Raw genomic sequence first — 25,465 nt, 5'->3', positions numbered from 1 at the left:
ATTCTGGGTTCAAATCTTACCATTTGGGCTTGGACTCTGTGCAGTTTCAAGTTCTCATCATGGGTGGAGTTTGAAGAACTCCCCTATCCCAAACATGTGTATTACTGATTATTTGGTGAAATCCTAATTGGTAATATGTAAGCATAGGTTGGTGCGTGTTGGCAGTGCAATTGTCTGCAAAATTGTGCTGTGTTAGTTCCTGCTTTGCATCTAATGCAGCTTGGATTGGTTAAGAGGATGCTGAAAGAAATGTAGGCTACTTTGTGAATTATACATTTTAAATAATATAATTTTAACCAATAAAACATATGCAATTTTGACTTACATTGTTATGATAGACAGAAAAACACTCTAAAGATAAAAAGCCCACCTTACAAAAAAATCCACACTACCAACAGAAAAAGGTAGAAGGTGTACTCTGGAGACTTCCGCAGACATTTGACATCCATTTATCTTTCAAAAACGACCAAAGGATTTTCTTTTTCGGACATTATAGGATTGATCTGCAAAAACGTATACGAAACCACCGAAATCTACAGAAAGGTTCGCATCTTTTGTTTTCGTTTTAGCAGCTCCGTTTTAAGGCCAAACGAAGGCACGTCACTTCCGCGTACGAGAGCGTTCTTAATGTGATGCGCCAGAACGTCGTCTGCAGTCGTTTTCTGTTGCGCAAGCCTGCGGCACTTGGAGCCTGGATGGAAACCTATCCCAGCATGCCTGACAGCGAAAGCAGGAAAGGATGATGAAGATGATGAAGCCAAGATGGCAGTAGTGAGGGCGCAGTCGGTTCGGTGTCTACAAAATCAGAAGAAGCTAACAAAAGACATAGTCAACAAAGCAGGAAATTAAAGAAATTTCTATGTACAGAAAAGGAGTGTCAGTCGTTCGAAGCGGCATGGCCTGAGGCCCGGAGACGCTGATATCATTACTGTACGAAGAAGGGGAGACACTTTCGTATTTGCACAGAGGAGGGGAGCGTGCGGTTTCGTTTCAAGCCTGTGGATATAATGATTGTTGGGTATATCCGGTAGCAAAAGCCGGATCTGAATGACAGTCTTACGGCTTTTGCGTTTAAATGAATTTTATATAATTTATTGTTTTTTTTGTTGAAAGGATGATGTGTGCTGCCGCTACTGCTGCTGCTGCAGTAGGGACCAGTGGGCTCCTGCCTTCACCTGCTGCTTCCACTGGGCTGGGAGCAAAGGTCATTTTAGGGATTGGGGCGGATTTTTCGGGTTTCGGGTCAGGCATGAGTGCTTGCCCTGGTCCCGGAGCCCCGTCGGATTGTCGGGGCCGATACCAGTTGCTGCTTTCCGGGACAGCGCTTGCAGAAAACTACCGGAGGATTTACACCGCGGCGATCAGTGACAAAGAGCAAGGGATCAACCAGGGAAGGTATGTCAATAGACCTGCTTTTATTATGACAATATTTAACAATAGTGTTAACTTGGAAACGATTTCCTAATTGTACTGGAATTTATATATCATTAAGTTGTATAAGTAAGCTATAACTGTGCTTTGTCGAGTAACACTTGAGAGCTTCACTATTGGAAGTGGTAACAAAGCTGCTGTGCATTTAAACGCGTACACCAACGCTGCTTTGGCAACAGAGCCGGTGGGTTATTCGGTGTTGAGCGGTTACACCTTTATGCCGGCGTCTTCGTGTATTTATTGACAAGGTGGTTTATGGGTTACATATACGAGTAGCATGGCACGCGCTCACTGGGCCTAAAGCTGCTGCGTTGTTTTTTTTTTTCTTTTTTTATGCTGACAGCGTGAGGTTAGTGATCAGCGCCGGAGATTCTTCTACTGCCGCAGATAAGATAGAAAGGGGTATAATCCTGCGTTTTAACATCATGTCTTCCCGCCACCGACAGACGTGAACAGAGCCCCGCTCTTTTTTTCCCGGAGACTGAGGTGTATCTTGAGGCCCCTGGCGCGGACTTCTTATCTACCTTTGGTCCGAGGCGCGCAGAGAAGAGCTTGCGTCGCATGTTTTATTATTATTTTTTTTTATGCACGCGTCGATCTGTCATTTCTTTGAGTACACCATAGGAATTATTCCTGAACGATTCTGCCACAGACTAAAAACAAACATGACACATTCGCTTTAAGAAGCACTTCTTTTGAGATAGCGTCGGTGACGCGCCCTGTCATACTCCTTCGGACGTGGCTTAATGTTGGTGGCCACCTCGACTTGTTTGAAAAAGCCAGTGTGGTCGTGTTTTCTAAACAGAAGCTGTGAGGACTGAAAGGCGTCTAGGCGCGGCTTGCGCTGACTGGGCGGGGCACCTGCGCCTTTATTCTTCGCGAGGCAGGGCTTTCCTGATCCTTCTGCTTTGGTGCCGTTGCCACATTTACTGTTGCGCTGCTGTTTGACAAGGCTTGTATGCGAGGTGGGACAAAAGCATATGGGCTGGACGGTTGTTGGTGGTAATCGGGGCATATTCGCGAGGATTTAGGTGCCCCCATTTCAGCGACAGAAAAGGTTCAACGGTGACATTTCCGTTATTTTTTATATCATTATTTAGCAGTGACTCAAGCCTTGTACTAGCCTATTGGGATCGGAGATCATTTTATATTTAAAAATCTGTCAATCCCTTATCACACCAAGGTTCAGTTTGGATCGGTAAAGCTGCATTTTTTGGTCTGTGTTTTCAGTAGTCTTTCACAGTAGAACTCAAAACTTTTTGCAGATTTGTGTGAGAAGTATGACTTCAGAGGGACTAGTATACAAAATATTGGTGGTTGTTGTTTTGCATAAGTGTGTGACATATTTAGGCTCTGGTTACCTTTGACCTGAGGTGCAATTGCTGTGAAGGTAACATTTAAAAAATTATAAACGTTTATGAAGTCTGAATGCCCTTGACAATGAGCAATAAACTGGAGAATGGTTAACATCAGTAACCAATGTTTGGCCTTCTTCCACTTTACCCATGTTCCATCCTTGCAGACAAGATTCACCCCTTGTTTAGTCACAAATCACAATCTCTACCACACTATACTCTTCACCTAAGCATTCTTGGCAAGTTTTACTTTGACAGTCTCAAAACTGCCACTGTATGTTAGTTTGCCATGCACATGATGGTGTGGAAAGACCAATTCTTCAAGCCACACGCTGGTCTAGATCTTCCTTACAAAAATTGCACAGCTTCCAGTTACTCTTGTTTTGTGTGTTTCTAACTTTGCTTCATATTCTTCCTTCATTGGCCAGGTCTAGATCCCATACTCTGTGTTAATTCTGACATGTTATTTTTGCATGCAGTTGGAGATTAAAGCTTTTCAGTTGGTAATTTCATGTGAAATCCAGAATCTGTAGTGATGTGCCATAATTCAGATTTCTCACCTTATTATATTTGTCAAAAGTATATGGACAGAATGGTGGATAAGTCACAAAGCTCTTTCTTAATCCCTTGTTTGTTTTTGTTGCATTATCACAAATATTAAATATTCAATAATGTTTAATTTATAAAATACAGTGATCCCTCGCTATATCGCGCTTCAACTTTCGCGGCTTCACTCCATCGTGGATTTTAAATGTAAGCATATCTAAATATATAAAATATATATATCACGGATTTTTCGCTGGTTCGTGGATTTCTGTGGACAATGGGTCTTTTAATTTAAAGTACATGCTTCCTCAGTTTGTATGCCCAGTTGATTTCATACATGGGACGCTATTCGCGGATGGCTTAGAAGCTACCCAATCAGAGCATGTATTACATTTTAAATAAAACTCCTTAATGATATACGATGTGCTTCCCGAGCGGTGCTTGATTGTTTACTTTTCTCGGTCTCTCTCACTCTCTGTGACATGCTCTGCGCCTGACAGAGGGGCTGTTTGCACAGATGCTGTTGATACGGACGCTACTCTTAAAAAATGCTGAAAGACTACCTTCACATTGCTCCCTTCTTTGCGGCTGCTTTATCACGGTGTGCATACTTAAAAGCCCAACAGCACGTATTGATTTTTTGATTGTTTGCTTCTCTCTCTCTCTCTCTCTCTCTGACTGACATTCTCTGCTCCTGATGGCACTCCTTTGAAGAGAAGATATGTTTGCATTCTTTTAATTGTGATAAAGAACTGTCATCTCTGTCTCATCATGGAGCACAGTTTAAACTTTTGACTAAAGGGTGTTATTTCATGTCTAGAGGGCTCTAATAATGTTAACAGTGTGGGAGAGTTTATAAGGGCTTAAAATATATAAAAATAACCATACAAACATATGGTTTCTACTTCGCAGATTTTCACCTATCGCGGGGGGTTCTGGAACGCAACCCCCGCGATCGAGGAGGGATTACTGTATTCACATCAGAACTTGTTTTAGTAGTCATTACATCGTTTTTGAACATTTGGGTCTTTAATGTGAAGTATACCTTTACTGTCCAAAAAATTGAAAGTATTCCATTTTCTATCACTGATTTTTGTAAAAGAATGGATTTGTTCTACGACTTTAGGCATGTTTTATATAGGTCACATACCATCTACTGCTGCTGTGACCTTGTCCACACAACCAGAGTCGCCCATAAAGTAACAATGTTACACTGTTTAAGGATGTTAATAAGCATTTATGTTTGCATCTGTACACATACTGTACGTTGCAAATGGAATAGACCAAGCAAAGCTGGCTGTAGGTAGTTAAGGGTAGTGTAAGAGTAGTAGGTTAGAATCATTCCCGCTTTATGTCTTCACACTATGAATACATTCCTGGACACGATTTTTAGTGTAATGTAAAGTACTACTGTTCATTGTCTTTACATGTATTTATGATAAGTGAGAAATCTGCCTACAGTTCCCCACTTGATTTTAATCTTTTGTAACATAATCCTTGAAAGCAACTGTTTTGTAATGTTTTAAATAAAAAAAAAAATTGATACTGTAACAACAAATGTGGTGGTTTTAATATGGATCTATCAAGGATTATTATTATTGACAATTTGGTTTATCTTGTCATGTGTGGGCTTTAAATTTATTCACTGTTGTGTTCTGTAAAAATTTCAAACATTACTAAGTGAATGGCAAGATATAGGAAAACAATAAGGCAATTGGTATAAATCAGTTTTGGGTAGGTTTGAAAATGGATTCATAGATCACTGTTATGGTTGTGATGTTGTTATGATTTCTGGTTATTGCATATTGGTAACTGAAGAGTATCTTTAATGATTAAGTCATTCATTTAAATTTGTCCCATTTTTACGGCTATCATCGTGATCAATTTCTGTTCTTTCAGAGTTCCTGCAAAACGGATTTTGTGTTTTTGTGTCTCCCATAAGTAATTAGGCTTTGGTATTGTTTTGGGTGTGTACATTTAGCTGGAATGGCTTTAACTGCAGTACTAGTAGTTACTCATAACTGGAGGCAGAATCCCATTTTATACCATACCTTTCAGATATGTGTTGTATGTGCTATCGCTGTCTTTGTAATGTTTTTTTGTTATACTTTGGTTTTAACTTTGATTTTAATTACACGATAATTGACATATTTAGGATTTGCTGATTGTTTTTAGCAGTGAAGTGTTCTGTTTTAGTGGCCATGCAAACTGTCTCTGGTTCTGCAGTTTTTTAAATAAATTATATGTTGTGCAGGTAGAGACAGTTGCGTATTGGTTCAAAGCATTATAACCAAGCTATGTAAATATCTGCTTTAGCATTGAAGTTAGTTGAGGTCATAGTACAAACAAAGTTATACTTTTTTTTTTTTTTTTTTTTAAGAAACAAACTTCTGTCTGTTCCATCTTTGCAATGCAAACATTTGCATCATGGACCACTGGCTACTATAAAATTTGCAGTTGACACAAGAAACAATAATATTAGCACTAGCATAGCACTCATACTGTAAGAGCCAATCTACCATCCATTGAAACATGGAGATTATGATAACTTGAAATAGAGATGCATACCAGTAAAATTTCTTGACTGTATTGCATAGCTTAAGGAGCTTTTTATCAATTCAAGACCAGTAGTTCATGAAATCAACAGAAGGGTTATAGTGAAGATTTTTTTTTTTTTAATAAAAGTGTAAATTCTGACTCCTGTGAACCAAAATGTCATATGTTGGAATTCTTTATATCTGAGCAAAGTTACTTTTAAATTGCTTAGATATGAAAGTCTGTTGTATGTATATGCATTTTCAAAAGCCTGGCTTTTACCAGACATTCACAGTATGCAGTAATGTTACAAGAATCTTAGAGCTGCCACCATGGAGCATACCATATGACTTCCTTCAACAGTGCCTGAAATGCTTCATTAAGTTTGTCACGTGTAAATACATAGAAAAGATTCTTGTTGAGCTAGCAGAATTAATGACCAAGAATAAGTGCAAACCTTATTAATGAACAAAAGAAGAAAACTCTTAACCACTATTTACACATTGACGTTTGCACCATTCTGTTTTACTGCAATTCTTTTAATAAACTGTATACTACTATAATAGTGGTAGTATAGGTGCATGCCGCAGCATACTATATAAAAAAGGGTCCTCGAACATATTTTTGCTGGGCTACAGGTATTTGTTTCAAACTAGTTCCTTAATTCAAAGCCAGTTGTTGCTGTTGAAGTAGTTATTGCTTAGCTTTCTTTCTTCTCTTAATCTTTAACATGTATATTCTTAATTTTTATTTGGTTCTTGTTTTCTTAACCAGCTGCCATATAATAATTAGATACCAATGACAAACACTTCACCTTCTGACGGGGTATATATCATATCATATTGCTTATTGCCTTTGTTTTGACAGTTATTTAATTTACAAAATGAAATTGGTTGTATACATTACTTAATTTGTAGTTTTCTTCTGTTGATGAGGGTGAAGTAGTTGTTTTCAGCTAAGTTAAGCTTTTTTTCTTTGCTGTCCAAAAAAAAAAAAATGGTTGGAAAACTAAGAAAAGGGAACACTTTAACCTTGTACTGTATGAAGAAGGTTAAAATAGTGAATTACTGTGTTTATGGAATTATCTTAGTAAAAATAAGCAAAGCATCCTAAAGTATGATGCATTTTGTAAATGTAGCTTCTTAGCACTAGGTGCCATTGAGACTGGCTGTGGCTCTCGGTGATCATGAGCTAGACTATAGGGGTAAGAAAATGGACGAATCGATGGATGGAATATAACATTTACAATTTGATCAGCTCTTTGTAAGGACTTCATTTTTTCAATCCATGCATAAAGTGTTGAATTTTATTATTCTATCCACGTTGCTCAAGTGGCACCTTTAGAGAATATAGCACCTTGAAATTAGCATGCAGAGTCAGGCTTGTCAGATTTTTATGCCATACAAATGTAAGCTTGAATTTCTCCGTATAAATTACTATTTGATAATCTGTAATATAAAGTCCAGTGCTTTAAAGCACACAGATTGTCTGCTGTGTAAGCAACATTGCCAGTATGTCTTGTTAAATGTGCCACAGAAAGCAATTTATGCTTAGGTTAACTAATGTTGTACTGTAAATTCCATTGAACTTATTTGTTAATGCATTATATTTTGTTGCCTTAGCCGTAGCATTGTGTAACTGAATCAAGTATTGTCTGCCTTAATATTAGCACAACTTGCTTGGTGGTTTAAAAAAAAATGTATAAAAATGTTTGAAATATTTTGTTTAAATTTCACACACTGATATTTATTTCTGTGTCTGTTTTAAGTCATGCTTCACTTCATTTTTTGCTAATCATATTTTGTAAGAAACTCTGATCAGGATATAGAGGAAACTCAAGTTGTTACAATAATTTTTATCAGCACAGTTCTGCAAGATGGCAACATTTCTCACCCCCCACCCCCATATAAAGACAAGTGTTAATATGTTGGGCCATAAGAAACCAAAAAGGTATGATTCCAGTCACTAGTCAGTCAAAGTAAAAATTTGTTTTAATTCATTTTAATAGTGTCAAGCAAACTAAGGTTTACATTTTAATTTTCATTTTAAGCCATCTATAATTTATTTAACTTACCTGTGAATTAGCTGTTGAACGTGAGTTACTTCACCTTTCTAGCAGAATAGTTCATTTTGGGACTATTAAAAGCTTTATTCTCTTTAAGTTCCTCTCCTTGCAGGCCTACTCATAGTTTGGTTGGATAACAATCTATTTTACATATACAACGCTGCATAGTTAAATTCTGTTATCTGTATTTTTCAGTATACCAAGTATAGTGAGATGAAGAGGCATTTGTAAAACATCTGTCTTGTGCAGTTGGGTTTATCGTAGCTGTGCAGATCATTGTGTTTTTTTTATGGAGTGGCTGTACAGCCTGGCACAAGACCTCTACCAGATATTACACTCTTTGGCTGTGTGTAGATTGGATACTCTTGAGTCATGTGCAGAATGATGTTTATAGCTGCAGCTTGCCTAGTGTCATTGTTGAGTTTCAGTTTATTTTAAAAACTAAAGCAGAATACTAACCTCTTTAAGTACATACTTTACAGAGCATAGTTTTTTTTTTCTCTTTCTTTCAGCACTTAATCTTTTTTCTCTTCTTGGTTTATCCCATTTTCCTTTGAAAATGTATAATTTTTGACAGTAGCCTACAAAAAAGGAAAACATCTGAATTTAATTTTGCATTAGAAATGCATGCTTTTATTTTCAGACTTTTTTTTTTTTTTCTAGAAAAAGCAATTGATGTATTGGATCAGTGTGGGACTTGGAGTAAAAATTATACTTTTCTTGCTTTGATCTACTTTTAGTCTAGGTGACTAAAAGATTATGGAAAAACTGTATTTTTGTTTAATGGGTTCCAGGTGGTCTTGACTAGTATGTGTTTGGCTTGTGTGTTATTTTCTTACCTACATACCACGAATATATTGTATCATGAAGCAGTTAAATATGCCAACATTTAAACACAGTTTCTCTCTCCCAGCATAATTTAATTTCAAGAAGTTCTATTGCTGCCTGCATTAGGCCAGTCTCTTTTCCTAGTTTTTACGTTGTTGTCCGAGCAACACCTCCACGTTTTGTGGTCAGAAATGCACAGAATATTTTTGCACTGATGAGGCTTTGTCTCCATTTTCCATATAGCACTGCTAAGGTTATTTTAAATTAAATATGAAAGTGACATTACCACATCTTCCATCGTCAAGTCAAGTACACTGCCAACTGCTTATTGTTCCTTACTGTTAATGGAGAAACTAATTAGTAAATTGAATATTTACCATGTTTATGGAGTTTGCCTAGATTGCATAACATTTTACACTGTGTGCTAGGTGTGTGCGATATACATCGTTTCCAATTATATCTTAATTGCTGTTTTAACGATGTGCAAGATTAAATTATCGAGTATGTAACTCACTTTGCAAAAAAAAAAAAAAAATATATAAAAAATAAAAAGTTCACTCACTAATGCAACAATATAGACCACTGTGCGTGCGCAAAGCGAGTTGCATAGTCATGCACATCTAGCAAGCCGCAAGTTATTGTCGCTCGCTGCCTCAAAATGAGTGAACAAACAGATAAAACAGCCTCTCCATCTACGTCGTCAGAGTTAATTGCCAGACGTGGTTCATTCTCACTCGCATGGCAGTGGTTTGGTTTTGAAAAAAACTGATGTTACTCAAAAGACGGTAATCTGCAAACTATGGTAAATCAGATCACAGATGCCTTTTGTTCAGATTCTTACAAAGGGCCGGTGTAGAATTAACCAACTAAAGATGTATATGTTTGGGTTGTGGGGCAACGTGTGTGGCTAACATCTGGAGCAAGTGGTGGAAATTGCAGGCTGGGCAGAATGTGCAAACTTCCATTAACAATGGCTAAGTGCTGTATTCAAGTCTAGGGCATGAGGTGACAGCACTTGCATACCTCTGTTATGATTGTAATTAATTTTTAATGGTCATCTCAGTATTTCTTTGAGTGAGTTTTGAATTAGATGTAGGGATTTGATTTCAGAATCAGATTTATCGCCCAAGTATGTATGCATACAAGGAATTTGACTCCGGTTTTGGTGACCCTCCAATTATAAGTTACATAATCAACATACACACATCAGGTTAAAAAAGACAGAGTGTCTCTCTCTCTCTCTCTCTCTCTCACTCACAGGATTGTTATTACAGCAGTCGACAAAGAAGGTGCAACAGTTACATGGACAAAGAGCAGTATGTTACCACAGTAAAGAAAATACTCCGTGACACCACTACCTATCAGCAATTAACTAGTGACCCTACAAAAGCCACCTTAAATAAAATCAACACCACCCTGGGTAAACTCAGAAATAACCATTTAAAAAAAGATTACTGTAAAATGTAATCGAATGGTGCAATCCACCCGGAATTCTACGGCCTACCAAAAATCCACAAGATCCCTTTAAAATTCAGACCTGTGGTCAGCCTAACTGGTGCACCAACTTACAACTTATCTTAAAGGCTACTTCTTATGCTCAAACATTTAACATATGATTCAGATTATTCCGTTAATGGTGCTGAGATTGCATTACAGTGCCTGCACAATATATCCATTGCTGCTAATGACCCCACCACAAACAAGAACACAAAAGAAGCTGACTATTAAGGACATAATGCATCTCGTATCACTTTGCCAAAATACCCAGTTCTATTGCAGTGGAAAATACTATAGATAGAAAGAAGGCATGTCAGTGGGACTTTGAGCTGAACTGGTTATTCAGTGTTTTGAAAGCGTGTCTCTATCTCGGTTCATAGCAAAACTTTGGATACGCAACATCGACAATACATTTGTCATATTAAGAAGTAACCAGCTGAATGAATTCTACAACCACATCACCTTCGTGTTCCCCTGCAATCTAATTCACAATGGAAAAAAATAAATGGATGCATCAATTTCCTTTACATTTCTATTGAAAGAGGTAGCCACGGCGGTTTAGTTACAAATATTTATCACAAAGATTGCTATGCTAAAAAAATACTACACTTTTCCAGCAACCACCCTTCATCATGTAAACATAATTGCGTTAGGACTCCAAAAAAATTTACACCCATTATAACACAATGGACACATAAAAAATGAGACACAATCTTTTTCGTCTATTCACATTGAATGGCTTCATCAAGACATTTATTATACAGTGCATATATAGGAAATGCTGCAGACCTTGGCAAACGGTCAACTCCAACTCGATCCCCCACTGCACATGCCACACCCTCCCTTTATCATTGTGGTGTGTCAGAAAGAACAGCACACGTCCTGTCCAGATCTGGGATCAAGCACAAACCGGCAAACACTTTACGATGCTAAAAGCAAAAAAGTCAACCACGGAGACAAGAAACGCAGTTTACAGCATTCCATGCAATGCATTCCTAGCGGTATATGTGGACAAAACATCTAAAGAACTTGCAACACTTATACAGGAACATTGCAATACCTTCAGAAGGACAGACTCGCAGTCACTGATTTACATACACACAAGTCCCACCAGACACCCGTTTAACTGGGACCAACACCTTGTGAACTCCACCTTACTAATCCACCCCCAACCCCTTTACAACCTCTCCCTCTATCTTCATACTTCACCAGCTATATATATTGCCCTTGATTCCTGTATGTTGAATCATTTTCCTCTGTCGAAATTTTACGAATAAAAAACTATTTTAAAATATGTGACTCATTTTCTTCCTTTGTGTAGCTCTAGCTTCCAAAAAAAAAAAAAAAACAAATTATATACATACTGTGTGTATGTACGTGAGCAGTATTGCAAGACCCTGGGAGGCCATGGGGGATGAAACTAACCATTTGTGAGCTTGATGGCCTGTGAGAAAAACAAGTTATATGTTTGTTTTGGTATGTATTAGTCTATAACGATTGGCTGATGGAAGAACTTCAAACAGGTTGTGTGGCCTGAACATGAGGGGTCGGTAATGATTTTCCTAGCCCATTTCATGACTCTGGAATAACACAGGTTCTATAAGATGGGCAGGCTGGCACCAAAGTTATTTTTGGCAGACCTGACTATTCAATGTAGCCTGTTTTTGTCATGTTTAGTCACTGATCCAAACCACACTGTTATGGATGAGCTGAGAACAAAGTTGATGACTGCTGTGTAAAACTAAATCGGCAATTCCTGTGGAAGGTTAAACTTCTTCAGTTGTTGCAGGCAGTACATTTAATGTTGTGCCATGTTTATGATTGATCCTACATTGGTCTACCATTTCAAGTCCTGGGAGATTATAGTTCCCAGAAATGTGAATGTTTCCACAATTTTAACAGCAGTATTAAGTATGGACAGGGAGGATAATTTTGTGAGACCTCTCCTAAAATCCACTGTTATCTCCACAGTCTTGAGAGTGTTTAGCTTCAGACTGTTATGACTACACTAAAGGGGCAGCTGCTCAACCTCCTGTCTGTATGCAGACTTTTTACCATTCCTGATGAGCCCAATGATGGATGTGTTATCTGCATATTTGATAAGAGATGCAGTCATTAGTGTATTAGGGTGTTTGATTGTACGATAGCTAGTTGTGAGTTTTACCTGCTGTTTCCTTTTGGTCAGGAAGTTGGTGATCCATTGACAGGTGGAGGCGGAGATGGAATGCTGGTTCCATGTGTATGTCATAATACTTGATATTTATTTGATAGCATGGAAAAATGAAAATCTCATTTAGCAGCCTTTTTAATAAGAGTACCTCCATTATTCATGTAAGCTATTGTGCCATTTTCTGTAATAGAATATAAAATGTTTAAATACTAATGGTAACTGCAGGTTTAAAATACTGGTGTGTCCATGAATTTGTTCTACAACTATCATTTAAGTAAACTAATATTGACATTCATTAATATTTAAATACAATGCAGCACTTGAATTTTATTGTGTAATATATTGGGAGAATCTCCATATCTAACAATAAAAGGAGGGTGTTTTATAATCTTGTTGGGATTTCATATACAGTTAATAAAGAATATCATCATGGACTACCTGATTTATCTTAGCATATGCATATGTAAGTTTATTGTATTCTGATATTTTCTCTCCAGTACCTGAAAAATATCACTCCAAGTCAATACTAAAAATAAAAATGCAAATATTATGTCCAAGAGCGATGCTACCAGTCTGAAATGGGTTGAAATATAAATAATTAGTTTAGTTATAAGCCTTTTGGTATGGGATTGGTAAAAGGAGTGTTCGTAAAGTGCCATCTTTTGGAATGACTGAGATATAGCCTCCAGACAAATGCACTTGTCCTTTTAATAGTGTGGAGTGTTGAATTAGTGAATTCCAAGATAATTCAGGATATTTTAATTTAAACAAACGTTTTAGGTTTTTAACATTTGCTATTGCAAGACTTACAAGATTTATGTTTATCATTGGCTGCTTAAATGTTTTAGAATAGTATTTAAGGGATGAGTCAAATTGATTACATTTTCAAATTGCATACAATCTTGGTGCTTTAATTTCTCCCCGTTTTTCTTTTTGATCTTCCTGTCCAAAGTTTAATTTTACTTCTTGTGAAATCAATCTTGTCAGTTTTATATTAATCCACTGTTTCAGAACTCTTGTTAAACTTTCTTTGTTGTGGTGTTAAGACTTTGTTATTGCTTTGCTTATGTACGAATTCATAATTATAATTTTAACTGGACTAGAGTATCTAGTAGACTATGTCACATTCGTCCACATTCCTTTCAAATATATGATGCGTTCTTTCACTGCATTAACATTTTAGTTTTTTTTTTTTTTTGTTTTTACTAATGAAAATTTATTTGACTTCAAAAACCAAATGAATTACACAAATTTAGCATTGACATATTAAAGAAGTATGTTTTGTGCACCCTGCTAACTGGCATATTTGCAGTACTTTGTGCTTTGAAAAACTAAATAAATCTTATATAGTATTAACAAATGGGGTAGCTCACTTCATTGCTAGTTTAGATTAGACGAACAGCCTCTTGTTTAAACCTTGTCTCTCTCTTCTGTTTTCTTTTTGTTGTTTAACTTTCTAAAAATGTGGTTAGTGCTGTATAATGGTGGGTGTATGCATGCAATGTTTTTTTTGCCTGTGACACTAGACCTTATAAACTGGAAAAAAATGAATGGATGCTTAAATAGACATCTTGCAGATGTGCTCATTCCAATCTGAGAATAAATGCATTGCCTCTGTTCCTTTTTAACGGTTGTGTAGGGCACTGTATTCAAAAGCGATTCATCTCGCTATTATTTGGTTTCCTTATGACTGTGTTAACACTACATGTTTAACAATTACTCACATCTGATCAGTCATATAATTGTGCTGTCAAAGCACACAGAAATATTTCTGAACTGACTCCATAATGAGATAAAACTGGCAATCACATAAGCAAGGTTGTGTGTCTGCATTTTGGTGCTTTTTTTTTTTTTTAAATAAGAATGATTTCTTCAGTCATAACGACATAACCTCTGCTTTCCTCCTTTTTGACTTGTGTAGATGCTGTACTGTAGCATCACCACTGTGAAGCATGTTAATATGTAGTTTTTACTTGCATATTATTGTGCCTCAAACTTTGTTTGAATAATACACTTGAAGTACCAGAACTGAAGAGAGCTTTTGAGTGGATCAGATGTAAGATGTACGTCACTTTAATCTTTAACCTGTTAGGCACAGAGTAAAGAAGAAATTTGGAAGTACAGAATATGAGAGCACTATGTGAAGCCTGATAAATTTATAGGCAGGTCTCAATATATGCCAGTCTTTGGTTACAGCTTTAGCTGAAGATGAAATTTTAATTTTCATCAAGTGAGTTCTTGGTTTTTTTTTACTTAAGAATGAAGGAAAACAGTTTTAACACCCTTGATTATATCCAGCCGTCCTTAATGGTAAGAAATAGTACAGTCAACCCTCGTTTATTGCGGTTAATCCGTTCCAGACTCTGCCGCGATAAATGAATTTCCGCGAAGTAGGATTCTTTATTTATAAATCGAATATTTTCGCAGTTAGAGCATAGAAAACCTGTTTACGACCTTCTAAATACAGTAATCCCTCCTCGATCGCGGTGGTTGCGTTTCAGACCCCCCCGCGATAGGTGAAAATCCGCGAAGTAGAAACCATATGTTTGTATGGTTATTTTTATATATTTTAAGCCCTTATAAACTCTCCCACACTGTTAACATTATTAGAGCCCTCTAGACATGAAATAACACACTTTAGTCAAACGTTTAAACTGTGCTTCTTTACAAGACAGAGATGGCAGTTCTTTCTCACAATTAAAAGAGTGCAAACATATCTTATTTTCAAAGGAGCACCGTGAAGAGCAGATAATGTCAGAGAGAGCGCTCGCTAAGAAAAACAATCAAAAAATCAATACGTGCTTTTAAGTATACAGAAGCACCGGCGTAAAGTGGCATTTTATAGAGGAGCTTCCTATCTTCTAGGCAAACAGCCACTGTGTAAACAGCCCCCTCTGCTCACACCCCCTCCGTCAGGCAGAGAGAGTGAGAGAGACCGAGAGAAGCAAACAAAACAAGCGCCACGCGGGAAGCATATCTTACAGCATTGAGGAGTTTTAGTTTAATATGTAATACATGCTCTGATTGGGTAGCTTCTAAGCCATCCGCCAATAGCGTCCCTTGTATGAAATCAACTGGGCAATCAAACTGAGGAAGCATGTAACCTAAATTAAAAGACCCATTGTCCGCAGAAAGCAGCGAACCAGCGAAAAATCCGTGATATATATATTTAGATGTGCTTACATTTAAAATCCGCGATAGAGTGAAGCCGCAAAAGTCGAAGCGCGATATAGCGAGGGATTACTGTACTGCAGACTTTGTCACTTTATCATTTTGTGCTTTCCTGTTCACAACAAGCTTAGCCACAGGTTAGCAGCTCAGTTTAACCACTACCTGTAATTCCCAGTCTCCAAAGAACACATCCCACCTGTGGAGTCTAATGGAGTACAGCTTGTGGGAGTGAGAGGTGACTTTCTTGGTGATACCTCTGCAAAGACCGCATCTGTCACTGAGTGTAAATGGCATAGCCATGCAGTAAACTCTCCTAGAAATGAACAGTCAGATAGGCAGCTGTCTTGTTTTTATTATTATTATTTTTTTAAGTTGAGGAGACAAAGAACTTCATGCGTGTAATTTCCATCATCCTTAAACTTCACTTTGTAGCCACACCATCTCCAGGAGTACAGCTGCTGGAAGGTGGAGATAACACTGTTAGGGTGTACTCACACTAGACACTTTTGTTGTGTACAATGCCCAAAAGTGATTGTCCCATCTCCCTACTCTCCCGCTGGCCTACACTCACACTGCGCTTAACGTTCTGAGACCAGGCACACTTTCGTCATGGCCATGTGACTTTGTGTAAAGCCAAAACAAGATCCGAACATGGAGTGACAGCATGCATGTCAAAATGATTTTACTTTGTGGTTTTTTTGTAGTTGGATGATGCTCATCTACAATTCGCGTTCATGTGTAAGGTGAGAATAAAAAACTGATTTTAACTCAAATGGTATTGAATAAAATAATAAGTGCACTATCTGACTTGTCAAATCATTGACATCATGTTTTCCATTTTCGGGTATGTTTAGTGATCACACTGTTTCTGAATACTACTGAACTGGGCTGGGGCCACCCTCTTCCAAGCAGGCCAGGGCACGGTATAGCTGGCTTGTCACGGAGCAATAGCACTAGTCAAACAAATTAGACTTTGCAGAGTTACATGTGGACAAATGTGCTCGGGCATGGGATGAATTGGCAGTGTGAGCATACCCATAGCAATACATCTGCAAAGATAGTACATTTCTGCTGAGGGATCAGTCCGAGATAGTGGAGGGCTTCATACCATGTTTATGATTACCCCACCCCAAAGTATATAAAGTACTGTGTCATTATCTGAAACAGGATGTTTAAGCATTATGTTAACATACTGCAATATCAGCGTTTCATTTTAGTTTAAATTATTTGTGTTTTGTGATTAAGTACAGGGTGGTCCAGACCTAATTATGCAATTTTCATTACACTATAACTTAGTAAGTTTATTACATAGAGAATTCACAAATATATATATATATATATATATATATATATATATATATATATATATATATATATATAGTAATATTGCTTCACTGTTTTATTAAGTTTTAAAAGTTTTACTGGAAAATAAGTAGCAAAGCATTTTGCAATAGCCAAGTTTCCATCCAGTTTCTTGCGACGTTTTGTTATCGACAAACCGAATATACGTAAAAAAAAATGTGCGAAATTTGCTGTCTCCAGCCTATTTCCATCCAACTGGCTTTTTATCGATAAAATGGTGTGCGTGATGACGTCAACCCCCCAAAACGAACAGTCGCATAAGTTTTGTTGTATCGCGAAAATAAATCTGCCCTTGAGCCGTTTCCATACATAATTTTGTGTATGTCGCAAAATATCAACCTTTTGTTTTCCACGTTACACCCCCTCCACTAAACAAAGAAATGGAGAGATTATTCAGACAGTTTTTTGAAATTTGCCAGCTTACTGTTATTTCAGTTTCACAAATAATTGGAATTGTACATAATATCCGAAGACGGCAGCAGAATGAAGCAGTTGCTTGTCCGATAGCCCTAAAGCTCGAAGAAAGTACCCTAGTGCGACGAAACCCACGGGTATGGGAGAGACGACGGAATAAGACCTTCTGGGAGGAGGTGGTGGAGAGACACTTTACAGAAAATCTCTGGCTGCAACATTTTAGAATGACACGGCCGATGTTTGAGATGTTGTGTGGATTCATCAGTCCTGATGTTGCGCCCATCACAGGTTGCCACTGACCACCGGTTCCAACCCAAAAGCGGATTGCCATCGCCCTTAACAAGCTTTAAGTTTATATTAACTTAAAAACTTGGTCTATCTTGATTTTTGTAATCTTCCCTTGTAGTTGACCTCTGACTGCTGATTGACTTTTGTGCAAATTTAAAACTCTGCATTTTTGTTAGATCATTAAAAGTATATACAGCCACAACTATATTCATTTACAAATATGAGTGTCTACTCATCCGATTCTAACAATCAAAGACTATTCTGTATACTGAGGGCCCCCTGTTCCTCTTGTTTGAGCTAAGCCTGTGTCACACAGGGCTCGGGATCATACTGTTTAAGTGAATAGACCTTCTTAGAATGTCCTGATTACATCCTCCAACGTTAAGACATAGTGAATAACAAAGTTTTGATTTTATTCAGTTTTGTGCAAACCTTATTTATACTGTGTAGCTAATATGGGCAAAAAATTTTGTACACCAAGGGTCTTTTTTTCTCTCTCCCAAGTCCTCTTACAAACTAACTCGGACATATCTGAGTTCTGGCTTTTGAGCAAATTCTGCACTCTCCACTCAGTCTGAACAATCTGTACCTCCCACCCACTTTTCATCAAGTTGATTTTGTACCATTTTATAAGAGTGTCATTTTTGGTGACCTATTCATCAGACCATGAGTCATGACTGTAAGAGCCATTTGTTAGTTATTTAAGTTATATTAAATGTTTGCCAATATATTAATGCATAGTCTATGGGAGGTTCTTATAACCCCAACAAGTTAAATTGAATTGGTATATTCTAACTACTTTTTGCCCCTCTAACTATAGAATAGTCTGTTAGTGACCTGCCTTGCCATGTTTAAGGCATGGAGGGCACATGGTTTTAAATCGTGTCTTATATGCCTAATAGTATGAAAATTAATCTGCTTTGAGTGTGCAGTGCCGTATGTTAGAGCATACTAAAGACTAAGTAAAGCATCTTTAAGTATAGAAACAACTAAGGTTTAACAAGAAAAGCTAAATTTATAGAAGAAATATTTTTTTCAACCATTTTTGCCTTTTTATTCTGTGTGTAACAATCTTTTTCTTTATTCTTATATGGACTATTTGCTTTGAATTTTCAGTAAATACAGTGATTCCCTCCTCGATTGCGGGGATTGCGTTCCAGAACACCTCACGAAAGCTGAAAATCCACTAAGTTAAAACCATATGTTTATATGGTTATTTTTATATATTTTAAGCCCTTATAAACTGTCCCACACTCTTATAAACATTTCCCGCACATTTCTTTATACAGTATAGCATAAACCCTTTATATTCTCTTAGATATTAGGTAAGATTCGTTGAAATTATGTATGTTAACACTCTTTATATACTACGCACAAACATACGTATCGTATATCATTGAGGAGTTTTATTTAATACTTAGTACCGTTTTAAACACATTATAATTGATTAGGTAATCTATACTAATAAAAGGCAAAGCCCTCACTCACTCACCGACTGACTGACTCACTCATCACTAATTCTCCAACTTCCCGTGTAGGTGGAAGGCTCATTCCTTACAGCTTACTTACAAAAGTTGGGCAGGTTTCATTTTGAAATTCTACGCGTAATGGTCATAACTGGAATCTATTTTTCTCCATATACTGTAATGGAGTTGAGCTTGATGGCCGTGGGGGGGCGGAGTTTCGTGTGACATCATCACGCCTCCCACGTAATCACGTGAACTGACTGTCAACGCAGTTGTTTTAATTTGGGAAATTGGTTCAAGGGGTTAAAGAGTAAGTAGGCAAGAATCAGAGAGAGAAGGTCTGATATTTTAGTAAAATTTACTTATTCAGTTATAGCAACATTCAAATACTTATTCAATTATAGCAACATTCAAATACATATAATGCAGTGACAACAGACATACAGAAACAAGATTATGCTTACAGTAATATCAAAAGACCCAGAGCCATCATCCTAGACCAGTAGACTGAGGGAGCCCACTTGTCAGTCTCGTCAGAGGATCAACTCGTGAGCCTAGTCAAATACCGGGCGGTGTGCACGTTCCCCACGGTTGAGCTTCCAAAGAAACTTGAGGGCGGAACCTTCCCTTATATACTAATTGAGTGTCCTTGCCCAAAAGCGGCCTACATGCAAGCAGTGTATACAGAAGTGATCAGTTTCAGTACACACCCTTCCACGGGACACAGTGTTGTTTTTCCTCTACTTGGCCTTGACCGAGACGGTGCCTAGTATCAGAAGGCACACAATAATAAGCGTTGCGTGCAATGAAGCCCTCAAGTGAAAACAACTCCTTACATAGCCTTGGCTGTATCTTTAGAACATTCCTGGCTGTTTTCAAAAAACAAATCCTTGCAGCTGGTTTTGCACTGAAGCGACCAACACCCATCTGCACTCTTTATTCCCTCCTCCCGTCATAGAGGAAATTGCCTTCCATTACAGCAGTACGTAGAAAACAAGGAAGAGCTCCAAAAAGCACTGAAGAAAACATGCATTATACAATTGAGAAGGCAGCGAAACAATAAGAAACGAGCGAGTGACACATACAACCATATTCATGAGTGCAGCTACTTCAGAAACAAAGCACGGTGTAAACTTAAAGTTTAAATTAAGTTCATAGACAGGCTGCCGCTGGCGTTTGTCATGCCCACGGCTAATGCGGGATACAAGTTTAATGAGAGGACGCAGGGTATAAACAACAGTTTTGATCACTTTGTAACTAAGTTAAAATTGCTGGTGAAGGGCTGTGCTTATGCAAATTCTGAGAGACTGTGTTTGTGGGGGGATTGACAGTTAAGGCAGGTGGGGGAGTGACGTCATCATCTCCCCTCCCATTCACCTCATTTCGCTCTGAGCTGCGCTCCGCGGCTAACTCGGTCTTGGAAGCAACTTCGTCACGCTGCCTCCAAATACTCTCAGAAAAATCCACAAGTTGATACTCACGCTGTCTCTAGAGTTTCTCCACACTCAATGTATTCCTCGCGTCTCCTTTATACCCTCTGATCTCCCATTTCAATTCAGATGCCTCCAATTTCCAGTAAGGCTCTGCTGCGCGATGACAAGTAATAAGTCTCAGGCACGGACCCTACAAAACGATGCCATTGATTTCAGGCAAGATTGCTTTTCTCCTCGACAACTATACGTTGCATTCTCAAGAGTGAGCTTGTGCAGCTTCGTCATATTACAACCGGAGTGTAGCCAGAAACTTAAGTGCCGGGTCTTAGCTAACATTAAATTAAGCAGTGAACATCGCAACATCACACTAGAGCAGCTCAGGTGAACTTACTGAACGCAGTACGAGTAATCACTTCCATGCATCAAACCTGTTCAAAAAACGCATTACATAATTGACAAGGTGATAAGGTGATGGCTTTATATGTCGCTCGTTTATAAAAGAGCGGAGAAGATGTGTAAAGGCTGTTTCACAAAAAACCAGCGGAGCGTCTTATATGAGCAGGCAGTCAGCTAAAGAAGGGAATCAATAAATATCTATATAATCGTAATAAACGAACAAAAAATAACGTACAAGCCGGGGATTAAATAAAGGAAATGGGTACCTGAACAGTAAAGTCCAGAATAGCTGCACAATAACTATAAGAATCGTAATAAACGAACAATAAAACAGTACAGAACCGCGAAGCAAGGAGAAACGATGGCCTTATATGGTGTTTGTTTATAAAGCAGTGGAGAAGGTGTGTGAAGGCAGCTACACAAAAAAACAGCAGAGCGCCACACTCTGTATTCCTCGCATCACTGTTATACCATCTGATCTCCCATTTCAATTGAAATGCCTCAAATTTCCAGTAAGGCTCTGCTTTGTGATGACAATTAATAAGTCTCAGGGACACACCCTACAAAAGGTTGCCATTGATTTGAGGAAACATTGCTTTCCTCCTGAACAAAACTATACGTTGCATTCTCAAAAGTAATATAATAGATTATAATAATAAGTTATAATAGATAGATATACAGAGATATATAGATAGATATATGTGTATGTATATGTGTGTGTATATACTGCTCAAATCAGAGTATAGCATCAAGTCAATGAAACTTCTGGGATATTGATTTGGTCAGTTAAGTAGCACAGGGGGTTGTTAATCAGTTTCAGCTGCTTTGCTGTTAATGAAATTAACAACAGGTGCACTAGAGGGGCAACAATGAGATGACCCCCAAAACAGGAATGGTTTAACAGGTGGAAGCCACTGACATTTTTCTCTCCTCATCTTTTCTGACTGTTTTTTTCACTAGTTTTGCATTTCGCTAAGGTCAGTGTAACTACTGGTAGCATGAGGCGAAACCTGGACCCTACAGAGGTTGCACAGGAAATCCAACTTCTCCAGGATGGCACATCAATGTGTGTCATTGCCAGGTTTGCAGTGTCTCCTAGCACTGTCTCAAGGGCATGGAGGAGATTCCAGGAGACAGACAGTTAGTCTAGGAGAGCTGGACAGGACCATAGAAGGTCCTTAACCCATCAGCAGGACTGGTATCTGCTCCTTTGGACAAGGACAAACAGGATGAGCATTTCCAGAGCTCTACAAAATGACCTCCAGCAGGCCACTGGTGTGAATGTCTCTGACCAAACAATCGAAACAGACTTCTTGAGGGTGGTCTGAGGGCCCAACGTCCTCTAGTGGGCCCTGTGCTCACAACCCAGCGCAGTGGAGCTTGATCGGCATTTACCATAGAATACCAGAATTGTCAGGTCCACCAATGGCACCATGTGTTTTTCACAGATGAGAGCAGGTTCACCCTGAGCACGTGTGACAGACGTTGAAGGGTCTGCAGAAGCCATGGAGAATGTTATGCTGTCTGTAACATCATTCGGCATGACCAGTTTGGTGGTCAGTCAGTGATGGTCTGGGGAGGCATATCCATGGAGGGACGCATAGACTTCTACAAGCTAGACAAAGACACCTTGACTGCCATTAGGTATCAGGATGAAATCCTTGGACCCTTTGTCAGACCCTACGCTGGTGCAGTAGGTCCTGGTTTCCTCCTAATGCACGACAATGCCCGGCCTCATGTGGCAAGAGTATGCAGGCAGTACCTGGAGGATGAAGGAATTGAAACAATTGAATGGCCTTCACGATCCCCTGACTTAAACCCAATAGAACATCTGTGGGACATTATGTTTCGGTCCATTAGGCGCCGCCAGGTTGCTCCTCAGACTGTACAACAGCTCAGGGATGCCCTCATACAGATCTGGGAGGAAATGCCACAAGACACCATCCGTCGTCTCATTAGGAGCATGCCCCGACGTTGTCAAGCATGCATACAAGCTCGTGGGGGCCACACAAGATACTGAAAAGCATTTTGAGTAGCAGAAATTAAGTTTTTGAAAAAATGGACTAGCCTGCCACATCTTCATTTCAATCTGATTTTAGGGTGTCTACACAATTGAGCCCTCTGTAGGCAGAAAACTTTTATTTCCATTAAAAGACTTGGCATCCTTTTGTTCCTAAGACATTGCCCTGTCGTTATTTGTATAGATATCCAACTTCATATTGAGATCTGATGTATCTAATGTGTTTCTTTAAAGTTTTCCTTTTCATTTTTGTGAGCAGTGTATATGTAGATATGTATGTGTGTGTGTGTATGTATATCTATATCGATTGAGATAGAGAGATAATATATATATCTATATCTATATCTATATCAAAATACCCGCGCTTCGCAGCGGAGAAGTAGTGTGTTAAAGAAGCAATGAAAAAGAAAAGGAAACATTTTGAAAATAACGTAACATGATTGTCAATGTAATTGTTTTGTCACTGTTGTGAGTGATGAGTGTTGCTGTCATATATATATATATATATATATATATATATATATATACACACAGCTATTTAGTATCAGTGCAATATGCTGTTTGTTAAAACGGATGACTCCGCTCTTACGCAAGTCTGCGTGGATATTATGAACTATCGTATTTGTTCAAGTTCTATTTAAATTTTAAATAGAAGGAATTTTTATTTAGTCGACAGAAATATCTTTGGTAGGAATGGTAAAACAGACAGGAATATTATTCTGAATAAATCAACTCAAACCTTAAACAACTTATAATATTTTGCTCTCCATAAAAATATATCCTGTCTAAATTATACAAGTTAGAAATAAAGTAAACGTTAAAAGAACAAACATTCAAATTTCTTTACTCTTATGTAATTTTATATAAAAATAAACTTAGATTTTAAATATCCCAAAAGATTTTGCTCTCCATAAAAATATATCCTGTCAAAATTATACAAATTCAAATATGAACATGCTGCATAACAAAACCTGGAAATATAAATAAAATGTGTTCCTTTCAGCAATAACAAATCAAATCATTCAGTTGTCTTTGCTCATATGTCATTTTAGAGCTGGACGCCTGGCATCTTTTTTGGCAAAAGTTCTTTCTGTTTGGTGTGAGGTTCTGTGTTGTGGAGATTCTCAGGATGGATTGCAGGTGCTCATCAGTGAGGCGACTCCTGTGTGCTGTTTTGTTAGTCTTTATCACTGAGAAGAGCTTCTCACACAGATATGTGCTACCAAACATGCACAAGGTTCGAGCCGCATGTAGACGGACTTTTTGTTCTTCAAAGTCACCAAAGCGCCGTGCAAACTCAGTGCGCCAGTTTATCAGCAAAGTGCGATTTGGGAACACCGTAGTGACGACTTGGTTTAACATTACTTGGCAACAGGGAAAGTGGGGCAATTGCACTGGTGCATTTGTGTCTCCCATAAAAGCAGCTTCACTTGAAATCACTTTGTGATTGTGCACGGTAAAACGTCCGCTGAAGTGTCAGATTCTTATTTAATTCTTCTGCTTTCTGTATCTTCTGCATTGCATTCAGGTTACCCTGATGTTTTGTCTCATAGTGCCGTCTTAGATTAAATTCTGTAATTACAGCCACATTAGCTCCACAAATGAGACACACGGGTTCAGTAAACATATACTCAGCCTCCCATCGGTTTTAAAGGCTCTATTTTCAGAATCAACTTTTCTCTTCAGCATCGTGAGCTAGCTTCGCAATAACTTGCAGCATCATAAGCTAGACTTGATTAACGCGGTAAGTGTTAGGCAAGGCAGCTGAAGCGCTGCATTATGGGATCTGTAGTTTATTGTGTTACCAGCGCTTCATATACCCGGCCATTAATAACAATAATACAGTATATAAAATGATCTCGGGCGGATATAATTACACGCGGGCGGATGTGGCCCCTGCCCTTGAGTTTGACACATATGGACTAAATAGAACTTGAAAAGATATATTTTTCAAATGTGATCGCGCAATTCAGATAGAGTTGACGCACTACAGCCTGCATGCCTCAATAAGTCATCCTCCCTCGCTCTTACTTTTTACCGCTCATCTAATGAATACACTGAGTATGGCTTTACCAAAACAATCATTGATGGCTAATAAAGTATCCATTATTCGAGTATGTAGATCGGGATATATATATATATACATATATATATACCCGTGTATCGCAGCGGAGAAGTAGTGTGTTAAAAAGCTAGAAAAAAAAAGGGAACATTTTAAAAATAACGTAACATGACTGTCAATATACAGTATTTGTTTTGTGAGTGTTACTGAGTGTTGCTGTCATCAAGGATTTGATTATCATTATTTCTTTCAATCAGGTTCGTATTTGTAGGATGTGTTGTGTTCAAGTTACATTCCGTGTTTGTCAATCGCTGTAAAGATGACAGGTTTCATTCATCGATTCGTTTCTTACTGCATCAATAAACAGCTCGTCTTCTTCTTTATCTGAGACCTGACACACTGCATGCACGGGTTTTTTACACTGTC

At 38.1% G+C, this 25,465-nt stretch overlaps 1 protein-coding gene across 1 annotated transcript in view; it reads left to right on the top strand.

Moving 5' to 3' along the window:
* The first annotated feature begins 668 nt into the window (after positions 1–668).
* The window catches only part of mycbp2 (MYC binding protein 2), a 503,803-nt gene continuing 479,006 nt past the window's right edge, over positions 669–25,465 (top strand). Inside the window, 1 exon segment of the mRNA XM_039745368.1 lies at positions 669–1,395. Coding sequence (XP_039601302.1) covers positions 1,115–1,395 — 281 coding nt within the window. The 5' untranslated portion in view covers positions 669–1,114.

This window comes from Polypterus senegalus, chromosome 2 (assembly GCF_016835505.1).
Source record: "Polypterus senegalus isolate Bchr_013 chromosome 2, ASM1683550v1, whole genome shotgun sequence".
In the NCBI taxonomy this organism is placed as follows: domain Eukaryota; kingdom Metazoa; phylum Chordata; class Cladistia; order Polypteriformes; family Polypteridae; genus Polypterus; species Polypterus senegalus.
Note: the sequence above shows the minus strand (reverse complement) of the source record. Positions and strands in the feature narration are given on the sequence as shown.